Source organism: Aedes aegypti, chromosome 2 (genome assembly GCF_002204515.2).
Source record: "Aedes aegypti strain LVP_AGWG chromosome 2, AaegL5.0 Primary Assembly, whole genome shotgun sequence".
NCBI lineage: Eukaryota > Metazoa > Arthropoda > Insecta > Diptera > Culicidae > Aedes > Aedes aegypti.
The window spans coordinates 111,455,848-111,477,535 of NC_035108.1; the positions used below are offsets into that span (position 1 = coordinate 111,455,848).

A 21,688-nucleotide genomic window follows, 5' to 3' on the forward strand; every position below is an offset into this window, starting at 1 on the left:
AGGGACTCACATAGCATTAGCGGTGAACGCGCAACTATCCAGCAAGCCCAAGCTGAGGTTGGAATCGGCGAAACCCGTTCTGAACAACATATTCAACCTCAACTTAATTCAAATTTGACCGAACCACAGTTGGCTTGATGTAGGTTTGCTTACGATTTGATCACCGACCAAGTTCCTAAGAACGAAAACGACAATAATGAACAGTCCGAAGACATTCCACGAATTGGGAAGAGCAATGTTCCAAAAAAAATCTAGAAGATTCTGTCAAATACCTATTGTAGTGCTCTACAATTTGCACTTGTATTGTTATATATTAAAACTGACTGTTGTAGCGCTATATGGAAATTTTCGATGAAAAATTTCAAAGCGTTACTGGCAAACTACTCTGGGATTGTATATATATATATATATATATGATGCGCTTCGAAATCGTATCCAAGATTCCGAATTATCACTCACGATAATAGATTTCTCCCTCACAACAATTTTCATCGAGAATCTGCCTTGCGAAATTTTCCGTCAACAAAACAAAGTAAAAAAGATAATCGCACTCTTCCAAAGCTGGGTGAAGTTAGTTTTCTCTTTCTCCTATCCATGGAGAATTTTTCCTGTCTTCATCACCACGAGCAGCAATTGCTTGTATGTACCAATTTATCCATCACTTTCGTCAAGTCGATGTGGAAACCATACTACTTGCACGCTCGCCTCGCACGCCTCGCGGTTGTTTTTAGCAATGTTCTAGGTTCGAAACCCGTCGCCGGCATCAGTTTTTGTTCATTCCCATAGTGATAATTCTTGGGATAAGTTGGTAAGCGAAAATATTACGGTGTGGAAAATAAATTATCCCCAGAGTGCAAACGATTTTCGATTATCCTCCACCTAGGGGAAATAAGTGTGAGCGAAAAAAAAAGATTTTCACGTAAGAAAGCGTAAAAGCATTCTCCTTTCTTGCGAAAACTCGTAGATTTCACATCATTGATACGAAAATTTAGAACGCTGATAATAGCATAATTTTAATTAAATGGACTTCGTTCAGCTTTATTATGAATTCCAAACACATACAGTTTTTGAGAGTTTCACAAAATTTTGTACAAAACCGCTTAGCTTTATTTTGTTCCTTGAACTGTAAGTTTTAGTTAGACTCTAAAAGTCATAAAACAAATTTTAACAAAATTTCATATTTTCACTTCTTTCCCTTCTTCAAGTACTATAGATTTAAGATTTACAATTCAAAATTCTTGTTGGTAATTTATTGGATTTGGAAGGTTTGAAAGCTTGTGTAAGTATATTGTAGCTGTCTTTTTGTCTTAACAAAAAGTGCCTGAGAAAAGTTTCTATTTTGCCAACTAGTTAAGTCAGTTGTAGTGAACCGTGAACCGAACTACAAGAAAAAATATTTTATGCTTCAACATGAAAAAATTAAAAATATAATGTAATTTTTAAATTACGCCATATTTTTCTACTGACTCGAGAAAAATAGATGGAGAATTGAAAATAATGTTTTATTCTAATAATAATTTTCGAGTTATTTCAAAAAATCAAAACCGTATTAATTAAATAATGAAATATCAATTTTAATATATTATTTTCGATTCTCCATCTATTTTTCTCGAGTCAGTAGAAAAATATGGCGTAATTTAAAATTTACATTTTATTTTATTCTCTTTATTAAAGAGACTTTCGACCCTTGGCTGGTATGTCTCTGAAAGTCGAAAATTACTATTTCTAGAGAAATAATCATAATAATCATTGTGGTTAAGAATTATTTCAAGATTTTTATTTTATCATCAAATCGTATTTATTTTGATAAAAAAGTCGAGTCTAGAACACGACACTGAAGATGGCCTTACAGTTGAGGTAAAAAACGCGTATCTGTATAGGGTAGAAATTCTAGTGGAATTAAATGGTACAGTAATAAATTCGATTTTCAATTTATTAAACAAAAATGTATGACCAAAAACAATGTTTGTGGACAATTTTGGGAATAATCTCGGGAACACTGCCATGAATCGATCAGAAATCATGTCAATGAATTATCCACGAATTACTGCCCAAATTTAGTAAAATTGAACCAACACTTCTTGTTTGAACGTATTCAGAGATACAACCAAAGTTTCTTTCAAAAACTCACTAAAACATTATTTTAGGGATAGTTCTAGAAAATCTTTCAAGCATTCTGGAATTCTGGCAGAATCTACACAAGCAATAACTTCAGATATTTTCTTCCAAATTTAAATGTTGAACTTGCCTTGGTAGAAAATTTACTAAAATAAAAATAGTAATAATATTTCTTGTGTTCCTTCCTCTTCTGATCCAGGAATTCCTAAGATTTTTTTTTAAAAACACCACCATATATTTTTTAATAGTAGATCAAGAGTTTTGTAAGGTATACAATTCCACCAAAGAGACCTCCAAACATATTTCCTCAAGGGTACCTCAATAAATCCCTTCAGGGGATTTCCCAAGCATTCCTTAACAGGATTCTTCCGAATTTCTTTCTAGTTACAAATTTCAAGTGTACCCTTTAGAATTTCTGATATTCCACCAAGAAGATTCCAAGAATTGCTTTGCTCGGATAATTGGTAATCCTTTTTTTGGATTTTAGGCATACCTTCTCAGATTCGTTTAGAACTTTTTGCAGGCATTACTGAAAGGCATTTGTTCAGAAACTCCCTAGCGATTCTACCACAATTTCTAAGGATAAATTCAATGCTGTATTTTTCTAAATTTAAAATATGATAGTTTTTAAGAACATTTTCAGGAGATCCAGGAGATCAGATTTTTCAAGAATTCAATGAATATCTATAGGGTTGCAGAAATATATTTTTACTTTGAGTGCAAGTGTTTTCGTTGATTTTCTCCGGATTGTAGTTTTATGAGTCTTTAGATAATTCGACCAGAAATTCCTCTAAGCCAGGCCTGGCCAACGTACGGCTCGCGGGCCGCCCGCCGCTTCATTTTGTACGGCCCGCGAAGAGCTCTGTTATCTTCCTCATAATTGGCCCTTTTGCTGATCTACCAACTTGATATTAGAACATTTCAGGACTGATTGTTACAATTTTAGATTCTTTTATTTGAAGCTATTTTATTTTGAAGACTCTTAATATTTTTTTTCTATCTTTATTAACTAGATTTTTAGCCCTGGGCTAGTTCATCTCGGGACCATCGGCTTTACTTCCCTTCCGAAGGAAATCGTCACTGAAATTTTTGTGACTATCTCGGGGATGGGATTCGATCCCAGGTTCTCGGCATGAGAGGCATGTGTTCTAACCACTTCACCAGGTCCGTCCCCTAATATTAGTTTTTTGATCCTTCTAAATTTACTTGGTGTAAATAATTTAGAAGGCGTCCTTCGTAAAATGATGAACTTTTATGAGAAGTAAACACAATAAATCTTGCTAATAACTTTCTTAACAATCAAGGAACAAAACTGATTTTTTTATCAAGTTCGAACAAACATTGTCAATTAAAGTTTATGATCGAACTGAATTTCACTGAATCAGAAGCATAGAAAATTATATCAAATATAAGTCAAATTAATAGCCTATCAAAATTTATACAGAATTCACACATACATTTCAAGGAAAAATCGAGCACTCGGGATTCTCACAAAAAAGGTAGAGAAAGAATTTATTTGAAATCCCAGGAGGATTACACAAAATCCTAGCCATGATTATCAGCGAATATGGGACATTATTTTAAGAACGGTCTTCACATAATCGTTAATCAATTTCTTACAGAATCTGAGCAGAGCAGACTTCTTCAGTTTATAGAACGAAATTTTAAAAGGTGTATGTGGTTTGGTTCTGACGAAGTGCTGAGAACATTTTTCACAGAGTCCAATGGTTTATTCTCGCAAATTAAGGGAATTGTTTCTAAAAGACAGGAAAGGATTTACAAATAATATTAGATTAAATTCTGACAGAATCCTTAAACATGTTTGATTGAATGTTGAGGATGATTTGTATAAAATCCTGAACAACATTCTCACAGCGTTCAGGGCAATTTTTTCAAAAGAATCCCAACCCAGTGCCGTAATCAGGAGCAGAATTCTCCCAAAATTTAAGGCAAGATTATCTTGTCTATTTGCAATATTTCCAAAAGAATTTTTATTATTTTTATTTGAATTTATGAACAAATTTTGAAATTGTTGTATTAAAAAAAAGTTTGGCCCGCGATATTGTTTCTTAGATTTGGCCCGCAATTCAAAAAGGTTGGGCAGAACTGCTCTAAGTACACCTTCTCTATGATTTTCGTTGGGGATCTCTCATTAAATTATGACGAGGATTCTATAAAGCATTTTATCTCGACTGTCTCACTATACATATTTTTGCATTAATTCGCTACTATTCTTCAAAACTTACTAAAGAAATTTGTTCAAGAATACCTTCAAAGATCCATCTAAATTTCATGCACTGAAATTACTACTAGATCTATGATTTCTTTTGGAAATTCTTCTGAAATTTCTAATGAATTTCTTAAGCTATTTGAAAATAATAATTTTTTGTGAAAAATATATGGAATAGCTTTTAAGGTCATTCGATACCACTCCGACGTAATTCCTGGCTACGTACATATGGATGACTAAGCTCCAAGGACTATTTGGAAGACCTAGTTTTGCACACATTTTAGTCTGACTTAGATCCACAAAAACACAGATATGCTCAATAGGGCTGTTCAAAATTTATAGATGTTTGAGAATCCAGTCTCCCATATGTTCCTTACCATCCTTACCATAAACTTAGTGTTCTGTGAAATGTTCAGCTTTCTGGGTGGTGATTTAAGGAGTGTATCGAAAAGTAGTCGCAAACATTCAAAACGGTATATCTCAGAGCATAGTTCATCTTTTTAAAAGCTTTTTTCACGCAAATCTTCATCATGTCATCAAATATTGAAGCAGCTAAAAATATATTGAATAATATGCAGTCTTAATATAAACACAACAAGGTTTATAAAGCATGGAAAATAAAATCTTGCACAAAACTACATTTTTGAAGTGTCTTCTGTAGATTCGATGATTTGTGTTGAACAAAATGTATATTAAACAAAATAGGATGAAAAACTTATTCTATCGGAAAATATGTTTACTTCACACAGCACGTAAAAAGAAATCCAAAAAAATAAATTATTGCTCTAAAAAAGCTCAATTATTGGAACAAGGTCGGTTTTAGAAAGTCATTTTTGTTTAACCCTCTAATACCCAAATTTTTGTTTTCGATCTAAATATTATGTTTCGTTATCTAAAATCATTCTAAACACGGTTTGGGCAATGATTTATTTTTCTTCGCAAATTTATGAATTTTTGTTTTTGATTTTTATTATTTTTATTTTTGAACATCTCTATCCTTTTCAATTTTTTCTTGAAGCCCTTTCTGGTTACTGATTTTTGACAATAATAAAAACTTTAGTTTTTACTATACTTTTGAAAATATGATTTTTTTAATTTTTTTCTGGAACATTTTTTATTTTCCGTGTAATTAACGGAAAAACAGATTTGAAATCATTTCAATACCATCAGGCTCTTCTTCTGTGATAGGTTGATCGTAGAAAAATATAAAAGGTACGATTTTTTATAATACACGTTAAGGTGAAGCGGCGTGTAACTCAAAGAATCATTAGAATCATGATTGATGTAATAGTAGTAGTGTCGTCTTTCCATGTATATTTTCAAAACAAACAAACAAAAAATATAACATTTGTGTTAAGCATATTTTTATGTAAACACATGGTAAATTTAGTAGATTGACGAGTATTGGAAATCAAAATCAACTCTTCAATAGTACATATCAAAAGAAAACATTACAATTTAATGAAGGGCAACGGGATTTCTCTGTTTTTAATTGGATTTATCGCATATTTTTGTTATGCATCGGTACGGTTTTATGTTTGCAAGGGATGACGGTGTTGCCAGGTGATTGGTGACAGATTTTTCTAGCAATTGTTATATGCTTGTTTTCGGAACATTTGCTGCATATTATATAAACTTATCATTTTGCAAATAGTTTTCCTTCACAAGATCACTGATTTAATAAAATTTTAATGATTTTTGTGATCAATTCACATTAAATGCTATGATTTTACAGATAGCAACTCTGACATCACTGCGCTCAACGATCGCGATGATTGTGCACACACGATAGTGCGGTGGCGGCGTCGATTCGCAGCAAGTGTAAACAACCGCCATAATAGTTTTGAGTGTTGCGGTTGATAAAACTTTATAAATATTTTATTCCCGTTTGAAATGTGTTCATTTGAGGAAAGTGAATGAAAGTATTGTTTAGTGGAAGTGTAATGAACGCAATATTAAATCAAAAACACAAATGTTTAAGTAGATGAAAAAAAACCGAATTTAGTACTATACCATTTAATTCCACTAGAGTTTGTATCCTTTGACAGATACGCGTATTTCGACCTCAACTGTAAGGCCGTCTTCAGTGTCGTGTACTAGACTCGACTTGAAGAAAACCATCGTATGCACACATTATATATTAACACTAGGTATAACCGTATTTCCCTACCCATTATTATTTTTTAACTTAAAATTTATGAGCTTTAGGTACATTCCATCCCTCTTTTGTTGAAACTTTAAATGCTGAAAGGTACATCACGGGAACGATTAGTAGGTACCAAGTTGAATAGCCATGTATTGCCGTTGCCGTTGTCTCTGTTGAGTAGCGTCGTAGGTACCTGTTTGCAAATTTCCAGACTCTCCGCCACATCCAGTTTCCAAGGAGAAGAAACATTTCTCAAAATTTTGATATCGGCCGTCGTAATTGTATGTCCTTCTGAAAAGATATGTTCTGCCACCTTAGATTTGAAATCGTATGTCATCCCCTTGTCTATCGTCTTCTGAGCTTTTCCTATTTCCGCTAAGTGTTCCGCTTGGTACCTACTAATCGTTCCCGTGATGTACCTTTCAGCATTTAAAGTTTCAACAAAAGAGGGATGGAATGTACCTAAAGCTCATAAATTTTAAGTTAAAAAATAATAATGGGTAGGGAAATACGGTTATACCTAGTGTTAATATATAATGTGTGCATACGATGGTTTTCTTCAAGTCGAGTCTAGTACACGACACTGAAGACGGCCTTACAGTTGAGGTCGAAATACGCGTATCTGTCAAAGGATACAAACTCTAGTGGAATTAAATGGTATAGTACTAAATTCGGTTTTTTTTCATCTACTTATAGGTATTCTACTAAACAGCTCGAAGATTTATTATCACAAATGTTTGCTGCAGAATTACAATAGAAACGGTAAGCGCCTTCTATTTACAAGTGTAGTTGTGTGAAGCAATGAAATGCGGCATAAAATCGGAGATTTTTTTTTTGAGAATATAAATCTCATGTATATTGTCGCTAAATTGATAATGCTGTATCTGAAAGTGTTGATTAAATATTGAAATACCACCTGAAGCATTTTTCTTCACATAAATTATCCATTAAATCAGGTGATAAACAGTTATATTTCATCGATGTTGCAAATATCAATACTATCATAACAATATGTTTATGATTTTGGAAGAAGCCATTTTGAGTTGACGCACCAAAAGGCCTTAAATGAATCCCAGGCATTTGTGGGTTATATAAGAATGCAATTTTTCAAACAATTTTCGATGATACAAAAAAGTTTCAAAAATCATAAAAAACTTTTCTTAAATGCGTGTTATGAGTCAAGGTTTAAGCCAAAAATAAAATCATTTTAATTTCCGAGCTACAAAAAAATACACAAAATTCCAAAATGTACCCCGTCTAAAAGTGGGGTTGGGTATTAGAGGGTTAATCAACTTTTGAAGCTCTGTCATATACAGCGGCAATTATATAGAATAACATTTTTTGTCTACATTACTTCATAAATATGCAAAGAAACTTTTCCAATCAAAAAAACAATTTTTTATTCATTACAATCGTTCGATATTACCATTAACGTGTAGAAAGAAAAAATCAAAAAACGAGGTCCTTAAAAATCGACTTTTTTCGATTTTGGTGTTTACTCTCAAATGCTTGTTAATGAATTTTTCAAAATATTTTTTACACTATGTCATGAGAGTTGTGGCACAGAATATATTAGCATAAACAAAAGTCATTTTTTCTAAAAATTTTACACATTTATTAACATATCATTTTTTTCAGAGGTGTGCAAGATTTTCATCGACATCTGTTAGTAATTTGCAAAATTATCATGCAAAATGCCACTTTATTGAAACAATATCATCACATCATCTTTTTTAAATACTTTGTATAGCATTTCTGATCAAAAAATTGTTTGTAGGTTCAACCCATTATTTTTGAGACGTTTTAAAAGTTTGCGACTACTTTTCGATACACTCCTTAAAAGTGGCCCAAAGACAATGTAAGGATATATGGAAATTACTATGGAGAAATTTTAAGATATGTTCCAAACACGCTAGTACTGTAATGTAAGTGCAAACTTATTAACCCATCAAACCATAATAAAGAAATTTGCTGAAGAGAGAAATTCAATCCGACGGATAGCAGAAGTGATATTTATGAGTTTGTTTGCTATTATTTAGCTTAATATGGGATTATAGCCTTGCAAACATGTACACAAATTCCAAACAAAATTAGCTCAAAAGGGATTTGTTTCTTCAGCAACACCCTTTATCAAGGTTCGAAGAATGAGTTTTCATTATGATAAGTTTCTACTTATATTACAATATTAGCGTGTTTTGAACATTTCTTAAAATTTCTCCATAGTAATTTCCATATAAACCTACCTTGTCTTTGGGCCATCTCTAACCTGGAAAGCTGAAAATTTCTCAGAACACTATTTTTATGGTAAGGATGGTAAGGAACATATGGGAGATTGGATTTTCAAACATTTTCAAAATGCTCAACATACTTAATCGTTCTAGAAAAAAAGAAATTAATCAAACAGGTTGCAAAAGGCAAAACTTTGATGTAAGAACTAAACTACCTCGGTTTACGAACGGATTAAATTTACAATCTAATTCATAAACTGAGGTTCCAGTACCTGAGGGTTCTCCAACACAGATGAGAATATATGGGTTCACTTGCAGAAGAGAGATAAGTGTAATCTCTATTGGCTGTAGCCAAGGTGATACCCTCACTGCTGCTGCTGCTGACAGTATTTGCCATCCCCATTCTAGTTTCGAAACTTGTAAGGATTATTTCGGGAAGTATGGGGATAACAAAGTCGGTGCGGTAAACTTCAACCGACATATGACACTGTTTGATGTATAAAGTTGAATGTAATTTGAATAACTTCAAAATTTGTTTAGTATCGACATGACATCCGAACGATAATCTTTCATAAACTAATTATATCATAGACATTGGAAACTTTACAGTGTAAACCTGTTCGAAGAACGCATTAAGGTCATAGAGCAAATCTTAGTAAAAATGATTAGTTAGAAAATTCTCCAACTAATAAATCCGTCATCCACAAACATTCATTTCTCTACATTTCGCCGCCTCCACCTCCAGTAGACACTTGTTTTACACAGGAACCTGGCTCTCGATTCAATCGCGTTGAAGCAATTAAAATTTATGGATTAGAACCGCACGTTTCCCATCGACATCGGTTGGCTGCACCATACATAACGAACATCTATTTTAGCTCACGACATTCTCATGAATTTTAAAATGATCACCTCCAACACCATCCAGCAGAACCTCCCTATATTCGGAAGGCATACCCGACCCGCGCACGTCTCTTCGCTTTTTCAACATTTTAACATCGTTCTGTGTCAAGCAGTTTTCCACGGTGTGCACGCTGCAGTACGTCATAGTTGCAGAAAGAAGGAAGCTTATTCTATCTGTTACATATTTATTCTAGCAATTGGAAATGCCAATGAATGGAAAATTAGCGTACTGATTGATTTAAATTCAATACGAAATTTAGGTTATTTTGCATGTGTGTTCATTAAGATGAGGGTTGAACATGAGCAATGCGTGTTGTCAATGCTGTTTGACTATAAATTATTTACGGATTTATAAAAAAAGTGCGGGTGAACGTTAGCCTGGAGGACGTTGAACACATTACAGATCGGTCCAGAGGCGGTGAAATTCATCAATAATTTACAGTGCCACAACATTCAGTCGAGTAGTAAAAAATTGTACCACAAACCTGGCAGTAACACACAGAACAGGTCGAATAAATACATTGTTATAGATTCAATAGGAAGAGTGTTTTCACTTACCGGTCGAAGATCCGCGCCTCCTTCAGCACGTTGCCCAGGTTGATGTAGGCGTCCAAGAAGTTCGGATCCAGGGCAACCGCCTTCTCGAAGTGATGGATCGCGAGCCATATCTCGCCCTGGGCGTTGAACACGCAGCCCAGGTTGCTCCAGGCCACCGCAAAGTCCGGCCGGGTTTCGATCGCCTTCAGATAGCATGCCTATAGATTTTTTTGAATTCGACACGCCATTTTACGTGTACATACAGATTGTTTTATTTTTGTAAGAGTATTAAATTTCGTACATAAAATTGCCGTGAGTCGTAGGGAAATCGGGATAAATGTGATAATTGATCGTAACAAACGAGGAAGGTCGTTCGGGACAGGGAAAGAAAAAGGGGGAAAAAGAGAAAGAAAACGTTTATTAGTAAAACTGCGGGCGTTGGTTGGATGCGATGTGAAATGAAATCAAATGAAAAAAATGGAAACGATTTATCGGATTCAATCACCGGGAAAAAGGCTATCAATCGACGAGATCAAACGAAACAGAAAATCCGCAACTGTAGGAACAAACAAATCGCAACTAATCACTGCTTCCACAGAACACGATAGATACCATCTGCAGGGGGAGGAAAAAAAAAAATAAGTCGAATATCGACTTCTATGAATTTCATCAAGGTGTCTGCCACACAGTTCAAATTCTCATCGTTGAATCGGAAAAACGTGTTCAATGTTTGGAAGCATATTACGAATCGTTATGGCGTTTCTTTGGAATTCCATCATATACTTCCAAAGCAGTGAACTTCCTAATGTCAAGAATAGAAGCAATTCGAATGAATATCCTATATCAGCTCAAATCCTCGAAATGCACCGCTTCCTTGTTGAACAAACGTTAAAAATAAAAGTCATATAAGAAGCTACAGAAAAGAAACTTTTCATTGTCCTCGAAGACTGAATGCTGCGACAACGAGAAGATCTATCGATAGGGATGTGATGCCAACGGACCGCCTAAACGCCATTATTTCTTCGCAATCATGCGAGATGAGAAAAGTTGTTCTTTCGTTGATGTTGAAGCTTCATAAACATATTCGTGGAGAAACTCCGGGTAGACATCAGCAGCACAATGGGAATAACGATGACGACGTAACAGTAACTTGATGTACATGATGCAGCAGCAAATAGATAAAATGTTTCGCTTTCAAACAGCTATAAATCTATGAAAATATTCAATTGGCTTCAACAAAACTGAAACAAGTCAATGGTCAAATCTGATAGGATGAATGAGCAGCAAATGATGATGCACCGGAAGTTTCGGTTGATTGGAACACTCCTGTAGTCGGGCACATGTCAGGCAGTAAAAGAAGCCTATGTATTTGAAAGCGATAAATTTTGCTGATTGCGAAGGTGAACAAAGGAAATGATTTTGAATAGTTAGATAGTTAGTAGTTTGGTTTTGGCAAATTCATAGATTGACAATTGACTAATGCTTCCTATCCATTATTGAAATGATTAAAAATTGATAATGATAACAAGATTCTAAATTTCTTATTTCCGTCATGGCTGTTCCACTGGAACCTTTTCCACAACATGTACTACAAGCATTTTAACAGGGCTTTCTTTGCTTGCTTTCGCAATATTTATATGTTGTATACTGTCGTAAAACGCAAGTCAGTCCCGTCTGCATGTTCGTCAAAATCGAGTTGAGTTTAGTATGCAACACATCTTCCAATGCTCTCTCAGCTGCACTAATGTGATAATAAGATTCGTTCGGAAAAATTAGGGAAAAAACAGCAAGTCAAATCGTCTCATAATGAAAAGTAACCACATATCAGTCCCACTACAGATTTCCGCATCGTGTTACACAAAAATGACCTTCTCCGAAATAATCGGCTACTCACATTTACCATCAAATCAGAGGCTTCATACGAGTGCAATATGAATCGAATAAAAATTATCCAGGTGAACCTTCATCATGCAAAGGGCGCATCAGCAGTGCTCAGCAGAAGGTTCACCATGGAAAATATTAATGTGGGACTAATTCAAGGACCTTGTGTAAATAATAGTAGGGTACTTCGAGCAGTTGTAGAGTTTTGTACGACGAAAATCAGTCCAAACCACGAACAGCTATTCTTGTAAATAGGGACACCAAATTTGTCTCAATTACAAAATTCATCCGTAGAGACATTGTTGCGATCAAACTAGAGGTGCTAACTATCCGGGAAAAAACGGAGGTATGTATTGCTTCTACTTACTTTCCTGGAGATGTTGAAGATGTGCCTCCATGTTTTGTCGTTCATTTTGTGAACTACTGTAAGAAAATTAATGCCCATCATACAATTTGGAGCAGCACCGATGTTAATAAAAGAGGAGAAGATCTTTTAAACTACATGTCGTCTAACAACATAGACATATGTAACCCGAGTAACACACATGTTATAATTGATGCATATTAACTCTTATATTACAAAATCTAGTCATATAAGAGTTAATATGCATCAATTATAACATGTGGGAATAGAGCGGATTCTCCTACTTTTGTAAACATAATTTCAGATTGGGTTAAACACAAAAAAGCCCTAACAGAATACAACAGAGAACTAAGGCACGCCAAACGTAAGGACTAGAGACGGGTATGTGAAAGCATCAACAACGCTCCTGCAGCTGCAAGGCTGCACAAAGTCCTTCCAAAAGACACATTCAAGTGGTCTAAGAAGCCTTAAAAAAGAAGACGGCAGTTATAATGTTGATTCTTCTGAAAAACTGGAAGTAATGATGAGAACTCATTTCCCTGAATCGATCCCATATTCGCATGAAGATCAGGTCTCAGATGAGGCAAGACATGTATGGTCGATAAATGCCTATCAGAAAGCTTGTGAAATCTTCACGCCTTCGAGGGTCGAATGGGCATTGAGTTCTTTTCAGCTTTTCAAATCAGCCGGGAAAGATGACATTTTCCCAGGCTTACTGCAACAAGGAAAAGAGACGCTTTGTCCGCTCTTAACCGAAATATTCAAAGCAAGCGCTTTCATATATTCCAAAAGCGTGGCAAAAGATTCGAGTTGTCTTCATTCCAAAAGCTAGAAGTAAGGATAAAACAACTCTCAAAGCCTTTAGACCTATAAGCCTTTCCTCTCTTCTTTTAAAGACAATGGAAAAAAAATATTTATGACTTCATCAAGTCAGCAAGTTTTATAGAAATGCCTCTTTGTAAATACCAATTTGCGTATCAATCAGGTAAATTCACCATTACGGCGCTGCAGTCGCTGGTAAATAAAATCGAGACTTCTCTCGAAGCCAAAGAAATAGCCGTGGTTGCTTTTCTCGATATTGAAGGGACATTCGATAATGCATCCTATAGCTCTACGAGTTCAGCCATGGAAGTAAGGAGCCATGGATAAAAGTATTATCGAATGGGTTATGACTATGCTCAAGGATCGGACAATTTATGCTGATCTAGGAGGAGGATGTCCTCAAGGAGAAGTGTTATCGCCCTTACTGTGGTCTCTTGTAGTAGACAAACTCCTTAGAAATCTAAAAGATCAAGGTTTTGAGGTAATTGGATATACCGATGATGTGGCCATCTTGGTTCGTGGAAAGTTTGATAACCCGATTTCCGATCGGTTGCAAACTGCGTTGAACATTACTCTCAAATGGTGTAGAAAAGAGGGGTTAAACGTAAACCCTTCAAAAACTATTATCGTGCCTTTTACCAAAAGGAAAAGGTAAAGCTTACACAGCCTTCTTTGAATGGAGTTCAAATTCAATTTTCGGAAGAAGTTAAACACTTTGGGGTTATTTTGGATAAGAAATTGAACTGGAACTCTCATCTGAACAAGGTCATAAGTAAGGGTACTAATGCCCTATGGGTCTGCAAGTAAAGCCCTAGGAAAAACTTGGGGACTGCGACCTAATATGGTAAACTGGATTTATTCAGCAATAGTCCGACCAAAAATTACTTATGCTTCACTGGTATGGTAGCCCAAGACAAATGAGGTAACCGCTCAGAAGAAGCTGGCTAAGTTGCAAAGACTTGCTTGTATATCAATGACAGTACACCAGTACCCCATCGGTTGCCCTTCTTAATATACTGCCTTTGCATCAATTCATTAAACTGCAAGCTGCAAAAAAATGCCTTGCAGTTCATGCGTTATAATAAAATACTAGATGGTTATTTGATTGAACCTTGAAGATCATCAAGGTTTCTATTGTCGTCCAGGTTCTATTGTATTTTATACCGACGGGTCAAAGATGGGCGACAATAACGGAGCTGATGTTTTTGGCCCTGGTATCAGCAAGGTAATCGCTATGGGGCGCAGTCCAACTGTGTTCCAAGCTGAAATACAAGCCATCATTGCCTGTACAAATGTTTGTCTCAAAAGAAACTAAAGGTTTGCAAAGATCTGTATTTTCTCGGACAGTCAAGCAGCTTTGAATGCTCTAAAGGCATTCACATGTAGATCAAAGTTAGTGTGGGAATGCATTCTTTCTCTGGAGCAATTGGCTAGTAGGAACGAAGTTACATTGTACTGGGTGCCCGGCCATTGTGGAATTGAGAGGAATGAAATCGCCGACAATCTAGCAAGACAGGGTGCAGCTTCGAGCTTTGTCGGCCCTGAACTGTTCTGTGGTGTTCCTGAGTGCACTCTCAGGATGAAACTGAAAAATTGGGAAATGTCCATGGTAGGATCCAATTGGAACGCCACGGATACATCTCCAAGCAAGCGAAAAGATTCATAAAATCCAGTCTAGCAAAAGCCCGGGCTATAGGGCTCTGTACAAAAATATAACTGTCTCTTTCACTCTACCTTGAAATGTGTAAACAACAAGGCCAGTAAACGTCAAAATCCCATACACAATCAAAATAGTGCAGAGGCCTATACTGAATCTTAATAAAGGAAATCTTAGAGTAATAACTAGCCTGATGACCGGTCACTGCCCAAGTAGGTATCATCTTAAAAATATATGAAAAATCCAACCCTCTGAATGTCGTTTTTGTCAAGCTGAAAACGAAACTGCTGAGCATTGCTTAATCAAAGAATGTTAACATTTGGAAAAGGGTTATTAAAACCCTTGGAAATTTGACAAGGTAGTCCTAATAGCGTGATAAACTTTATAAAACGAGTTGTGCCCAGTTGGGACAGTGTGACACATCAACCAATGTCTATCACATCTCAATGGGTTACAAGCAAGGTCGCTATTCATCACATAGTAACGCACATAGTTGTCTATGCACGAAAAATCGCTAAAAGGTAACGAGAAAAATATTTGTATGGCGAAATGCATCTAGCGAATTATTTCTCAAAATTGGGAACTATTTTTGAAAAAATATTTGGTTCCAGTTGTACATGATAATGATGACTATCAGGCCTACCAAATATTTGTTTCGATTAATGCTTTGATGTACAACAAATTTGAAGTTAGATGCCTTTCCCCATACAAAATGAAACGAGAAAACTGCTGCTGATCAACTATGGACAAGAGCAAAGCAGGTAATCCATTGTGAAAGGATATTTGATGAGCATCAAATAAAATATGGGTCATACCACAATATTCCTAAATAATGGAAGCAGTGGTTAAAGGCTCTACAGATGAAGGAAAAAACACAAAAACGAAACGTGTTTTGATCATCTTTATATTTTTCTCGGTAAGATATCGGGAGGAGCATGTTGGAATCCTCTGAAATTATATGAATATTCGTATGGAAAACAATTTAAAAAACTGCGCAGCCTAGTTTCTCAATGCCTACTTTTCACAGATGGGACTGACTTGCAAATCACGGCAGTATAGCAAGCATAATGCAACAATATACCCAGGAAGTCGATTGATTAACAATCGAAAGCTTAGCTCAGTAGACCACTAAATTGAAGTTTGGATAAAATTGGTTGAAGCGTCGATGTTACGAACATGACGTTGCAAACGTGTTTGTGCCCAAAATTCGAATATCACCTGTCTGCCATGGATGCAGACGAAACGAAAAATAAATAGCTTAAAGCGAGCTCACCAATTCTGCCGGAGAGACGACCATCACTCATGGCGAATGAGAAGAATTAACTTTTTCGGCAAAGTTGTTCGACAGAATTACCAGCCTGTGGTTGTTTTGTTCAGCAAAAATGTTCATTTTCAGAAAGTACGCCAGTTTGCAGAACACACCAACTACCTACAACTTAGGCGGCATCCACAAATTACGTAACGCTCTAGGGGGAGGGGGAAGTAGGCTCAAGCGTTACGGTTCATAAAAAAATTTAAAATTTTCATACAAAAAGCGTTACGGATTTCCAATTTTAGCGTTACGTACAAATGGACGCTGCCTTATCGTTTTTTGAATTAAATTGAAGAATCACTTGGTTACTGTGTGTGGTATGTCAATAATCCTGGACGTTTCCCATTTTTAAGAAACTGGCTCTGCTATGGATCATTACCGTTTGAGCCTTTTATTATTAAGATTGTTAATTTTATAATGTATTCAGAAAAGATAAAGAGGTTTTGTGCCTTTTTGAGAAAGATTTTAATTAAATATCACTCAAAGAGGCTTTTCCCTCTTTCAAAAATTGAAGTTAAAAAATAAAATAAAATAAATAAATAAGAATCACTTGGTTACTTATCTTTGTCTTTGAACAACTCTTCGAAAAACGACTGGCATGTAAAGATTTCTATATAGACAAAACTATAGGTTATTCCAATTAATTCGGACTACAAGAAGCTGATATACAGATCGAAAACTAGGGTATTTTGTATGTAAAAACGGCATTTGATTACTAACTTTTGTCACTGACTGTATATAACTGTATATGCTTTTTTTTATTTATTTATTGAGTATATCTTTATTAATATAGTATTTCTTTTTGGCGGCGCTAGCTGTCCATCAAATATTTAGTGAAACAACTTAGCCGAAAACTAATTTGGACTAACTTAGCCGAATTTTGAACTAATTGGACATGCAGCGCATAGTTCTTGACGTAACGAACAATTTTACAAATAATATCAACCTTCTAGCTCATGATCATCTTGAGGAATATAAAATTGAAATATTCATCACCGTCTAGTGGTAGAAATTTTAACTAATTCGATTTTTCACCACCAGCCTTCAAACGTATCAGCAGACTAGTCCTGACGTATAGAAATAGGAGAAGGAGAAGACATTTTTCTTCTCATTTGGGCAATCCACTGGGATAATTCAAAGCGGAAAAGAATACTCTTGACCTCTGAAACAGATTTTCTAAGGATAGTTTCGTTCCAGAAATTTACAATCCAAAGAAATTTACAATTCAAAGATATAACAATAAATCTTGTGGAGTCCAATGCACCCCAGGTATACAAATTCACTTTCAAATTTCCAAAAGTCAGCAGAAGTAACTTGACTTTTTTCATGTACATAACATACGTTCATGAATAAAAAATTGTCCACCGTGCATTACGCAAATTGGTCCTCAATCGAAAATCTCAAAATTTTATAAAACCATGAAAAAGTATTGCCTTATTCGTGTTTTAGGTAAAGTTCAATGGTACAATTAGAAGCAATTTCGATCAATTACCTTGAAACGCTGAACCTGTAAACGACATCAGATTAAAAAAGGAATTATATATCTACCTAAGAGATAGATTGAATGTTATGAAATATTTATATTTATATTGCATCCTGTAAAAATAACATATTATTATAAACGAATTAGTTATATACATAAATCATTGAAGTGACCAGAGAAAAACATTACAAACTCAATACAATAGATCATTTTTTTCTCTGCTCACCTAAGCAATCAGCAAATAAATAAGTACCAGCTATTGTATTCTGATCAAATAACGTCACTCTTTAGACAACTCTTCGATCAAAATACATTAGCTTTCGATAATATTACTATAAATAGGTTTACATCTACTGCCTGAAACAAAAGTTATGCCAGATTACACAATTGTCACCAGTCCTCCGTCCCGTTCCGTTGCATCTCTGCATCTGCTGCTCCGCCAATCCAACAGGAAATTGCTGCAATTTCTAAATTATGCTATTCATAAATATCTAGCTGTTTAAAAACTATCAAAAAGAACGCGTTTAATCTCAACCGAACTTGAACTTCGTCAGTTTGCTTCGGGAAGGATCGCATAGAAAGAACCTTTGGCTCCCGAAACAAACAACACGATGAACACTGATCGCGGTCAACACGCAGTTGGGAAATCTTGGGAGGACATCTGAATCCAAGAACCTAAAAACCGTCGTTGCAAGGCGAGATTAAACGTTGGGCCGCTCGCAACGATGAATGGATGTTTTAAAACACGGACTTTTTCTTTCGATGATGATGCTGGTGCCGTTTAAAACATTCATACATTCGATTGCCGCGACTGTTAACTGTTGCGGTAGACTACCGGAAAATGGTTTGCTTCGGGATGATGATGCGTTTCGTTGATCCGAGAGTGGGAGATATTGATTCGATTGTTTACCGATGGATAACATCAAGCACAATTTATCTTAAAGACATATCTAACATATTGATCGAAGAAACTAAGATTCGAATTACTTGAAATTGTGAGATCACTTGAGGCAAGGATAATTTTATCCCAATTCATCATAAGTGGAAACATCGAAGTTTTTATAGACCTACTGTAACAAAACTTAGAACTTGCGTTCTAACCCACAAATTTTACCAAAGATTCTCGCCGGCATTCACCGAGGGCATTCAAGCTCTCTTGATTCTGTATTCACAATGTGAGGTGCCCAAAAAAAAATCGAAATTTAGAACTACTCCGACGTACATCATCAGATCAGTTTATTTATTTATTTATTGAACTAAAAATTTTGGAAGAAAAACCCCTTTGAGTGATATCAATTCGAAATCGTTCTCAAAAGGGCACAAAACCTCTTTATCTTTTCTTATAACGTTACAAAACTAAATCTTAAAACTAAAGGCTCAACCGGAAGTGATCCATATCAGAGCCGAATTCATGGCGGATTCGTCTTTATGTCGTCTACATGTCGGAATCCAAACATGACAGACACAATTGCCGTTTTGTGTCCTCACTTTTGGTTTACAAGCTGTTGCATCATAAAAAATTCTACAGAAAACGACATGATTATTCGAAAGCAATGCGCCGAAGTATCAAGAATATACTCAAAAGATCTTATTAGAGTTCTGCCAAGAATTTCCGAAGGGGTCCTTCAATGGTCTTCCTAGAGTAAGAATTTGATAACGATCATACAATCCGTTCAAGATTATGAAGAAATGTTGTAAATAAAACCAAATATTGTGCCAGTAATTCAACAAGCTCTCATAGAAGCTTTATCCAGAAGTTCTCCTAGTGGTTTGCTCGATATCTGGAACCATTAGGAATCATCTATGGTTTCGACCAAGAGCCGACCAGAGGTCCTCCTTGTAATTGTTCTAAAATGTGTCTTTTGAGCTATCACATTTTATGAATCCGACTAATTCATGAGCTTCTAAAAAATCAATACTTGCTCCGAAAGTTCTTGCTGGGAGTAATTTCTAATATAGCTCATTTTAGGAAGTATTGAAGAGATCAAACTCCAGAAGTAGCATAGATTACAGAGATTTTCCAAACGTAGAGAAACATCCGAAATCATCAAAAATTGTACGCCTTGCAGACATTTTCGAACTCAAAGCAAATCACAGCAAACACCCGTTGCTAAGGGCAACCCAAAATTACTGTAGAAAAATGTTCTATTTTCCGAAAGCTTTCAATGACATGAATGATTTAGAAAATTCATTCAACCAACAAAGGCTACTATTACCATTCCCAGCACTGCTCTGGACACCCTTACAAAAAGGCACACATATTTGTCTTGCAGTTCATAGCTTTTACATGGAACAGGAACATGGGACAAATATACATAGAAGGGCAGTATAAAACCTCTGAAAGAGTTTCTACCATTGCCTTTAAATACTATCAATAACACAGCGTAACAAAAATGACATGTTTGCGTGTCTCAAGAACCAAATTATGTGTCTCTAGTAGATTTGGGGCTGCTGAATCTGATGCCGTTCTCAGAAATGTTCCAGCACGTCACAATTTTTAGCTACAGGTCGCCAAAGTTGTACAAAACACTGCTTTTATTAATGTTTACATGAAATTTAAAGTACAATTTATCATACTTTTTTGTAATCTAATCCACCAAACATGCAAAATAGAACTTGAACATTCATTTCAGACATAATTTGATTGAAATTGCGCGATTAAATTTCGATTAAACTGATTTTTTCAACATGCTTGCAGTCTCCATACAAAATTCTTCGTTTCTTCTATATGGCAAAATACAACAATTCTCTAAACCATCAAAAAATAACTTTTCCGTATGGAAAATAATACAAACTTTGATGATAAGTATTGTTATACACATAAAGTTTGAAATCAGTGGCAAATTAAGCCAATATATTACCTTACAAGCTGGGAAACTTGCATGCAAGTTGGCTGAAATAGTCATTTTTTGCATTTTCAACAGTCAATATCTCAAAAACTGGACCTGCTATGATATTTCTGAAAACGGCAATGGATTCAGCAACCCTTAATTAAATGAATAGCAGTATTTTAGTGCTGAAGACAAAAACGTGTTCCGCAGTGTAATCTTAAATTTTGAGTAGGAGATAAAATCTTCAATTATTTTGAAGCCCTTTGACCAACCAAACGATTTTTTTGAAATTTAGAAGATCTTTGAGATTTAAAGATCTTTAGGAACTTAGACAGACTTCTAAGCTGTTTTTAAAAGTTATTTTCTAGAGAAATTCCATAATTATTTAAATGGTATTGAAGAGGTCAAACTCTAGAAGTAACATGAATTACAGTGATTACAGACATTTTTTACACACAGATAAACTTCCAAAATCATCGAAAATAGTACGCCTTGCAGAAATTATTGGGCTGTGGACAGGCTTGGTTTCTCCCGGTTTTTCCACGATATTGCTAAATTTCAGTCTGATCTATGGAACGATATTTTAACGTTTTAAGTAATCGTGGAACTTGTTTTGATATTTTTTAGAGAAAAAGAGTTTGAACATTGTTTGTATGATGCGATCGACTCAATCTTAGAATGAATCATAGTTTTAATTTTAAATGTCCGTATAGTAGACTTTAAAACAAGTTTTCCAATTGTCATACATTTCCCGATCAGAAGCAAATAGCAAGCCTGCAACACAAAAGTTTTTGAAAAGTTAGGTAAACTTTTTCATAAGTTGATTTTGAAAAATTATTGAAATTATATTATATTATAAGGTTGGCAAAAACATACTTAGTAATAAAAAATAGAAGTATTAAATTGAGGGATTTTCAACTAAGGTTCATAAAAGGTTGTAAATGGAATTAATAAGAACTTAATAACGCAAATTGCAAGCTTACTTAGAGAAATGTATTTGATGGCATCCAAACATGGTATTTTAAAACACACAATTTTTCACAAACGTTAGGAAAAAATCTCTTTTTACAAGGATTTTCAACATTGAAAGGATTTAAGTTTTTGTCTATTCAATTACTGGATTATAGATAGTATTCTTCTAGACTTTTTCTAAAATATCGATCAAATCAGTTCCAT

At 35.1% G+C, this 21,688-nt stretch overlaps 1 protein-coding gene across 5 annotated transcripts in view; it reads right to left on the bottom strand.

Annotated features, from left to right (window-relative positions):
* The window catches only part of LOC5576163 (UDP-N-acetylglucosamine--peptide N-acetylglucosaminyltransferase 110 kDa subunit), a 129,018-nt gene that overhangs the window by 58,898 nt on the left and 48,432 nt on the right, over positions 1 to 21,688 (bottom strand). For all 5 annotated transcript variants that reach the window (XM_021841963.1, XM_021841961.1, XM_021841960.1 and 2 more), the window contains one exon: positions 10,184 to 10,380. In XM_021841963.1, the coding sequence (XP_021697655.1) occupies positions 10,184 to 10,380 (197 nt within the window). The remainder of the gene's footprint in view (positions 1 to 10,183; positions 10,381 to 21,688) is intronic.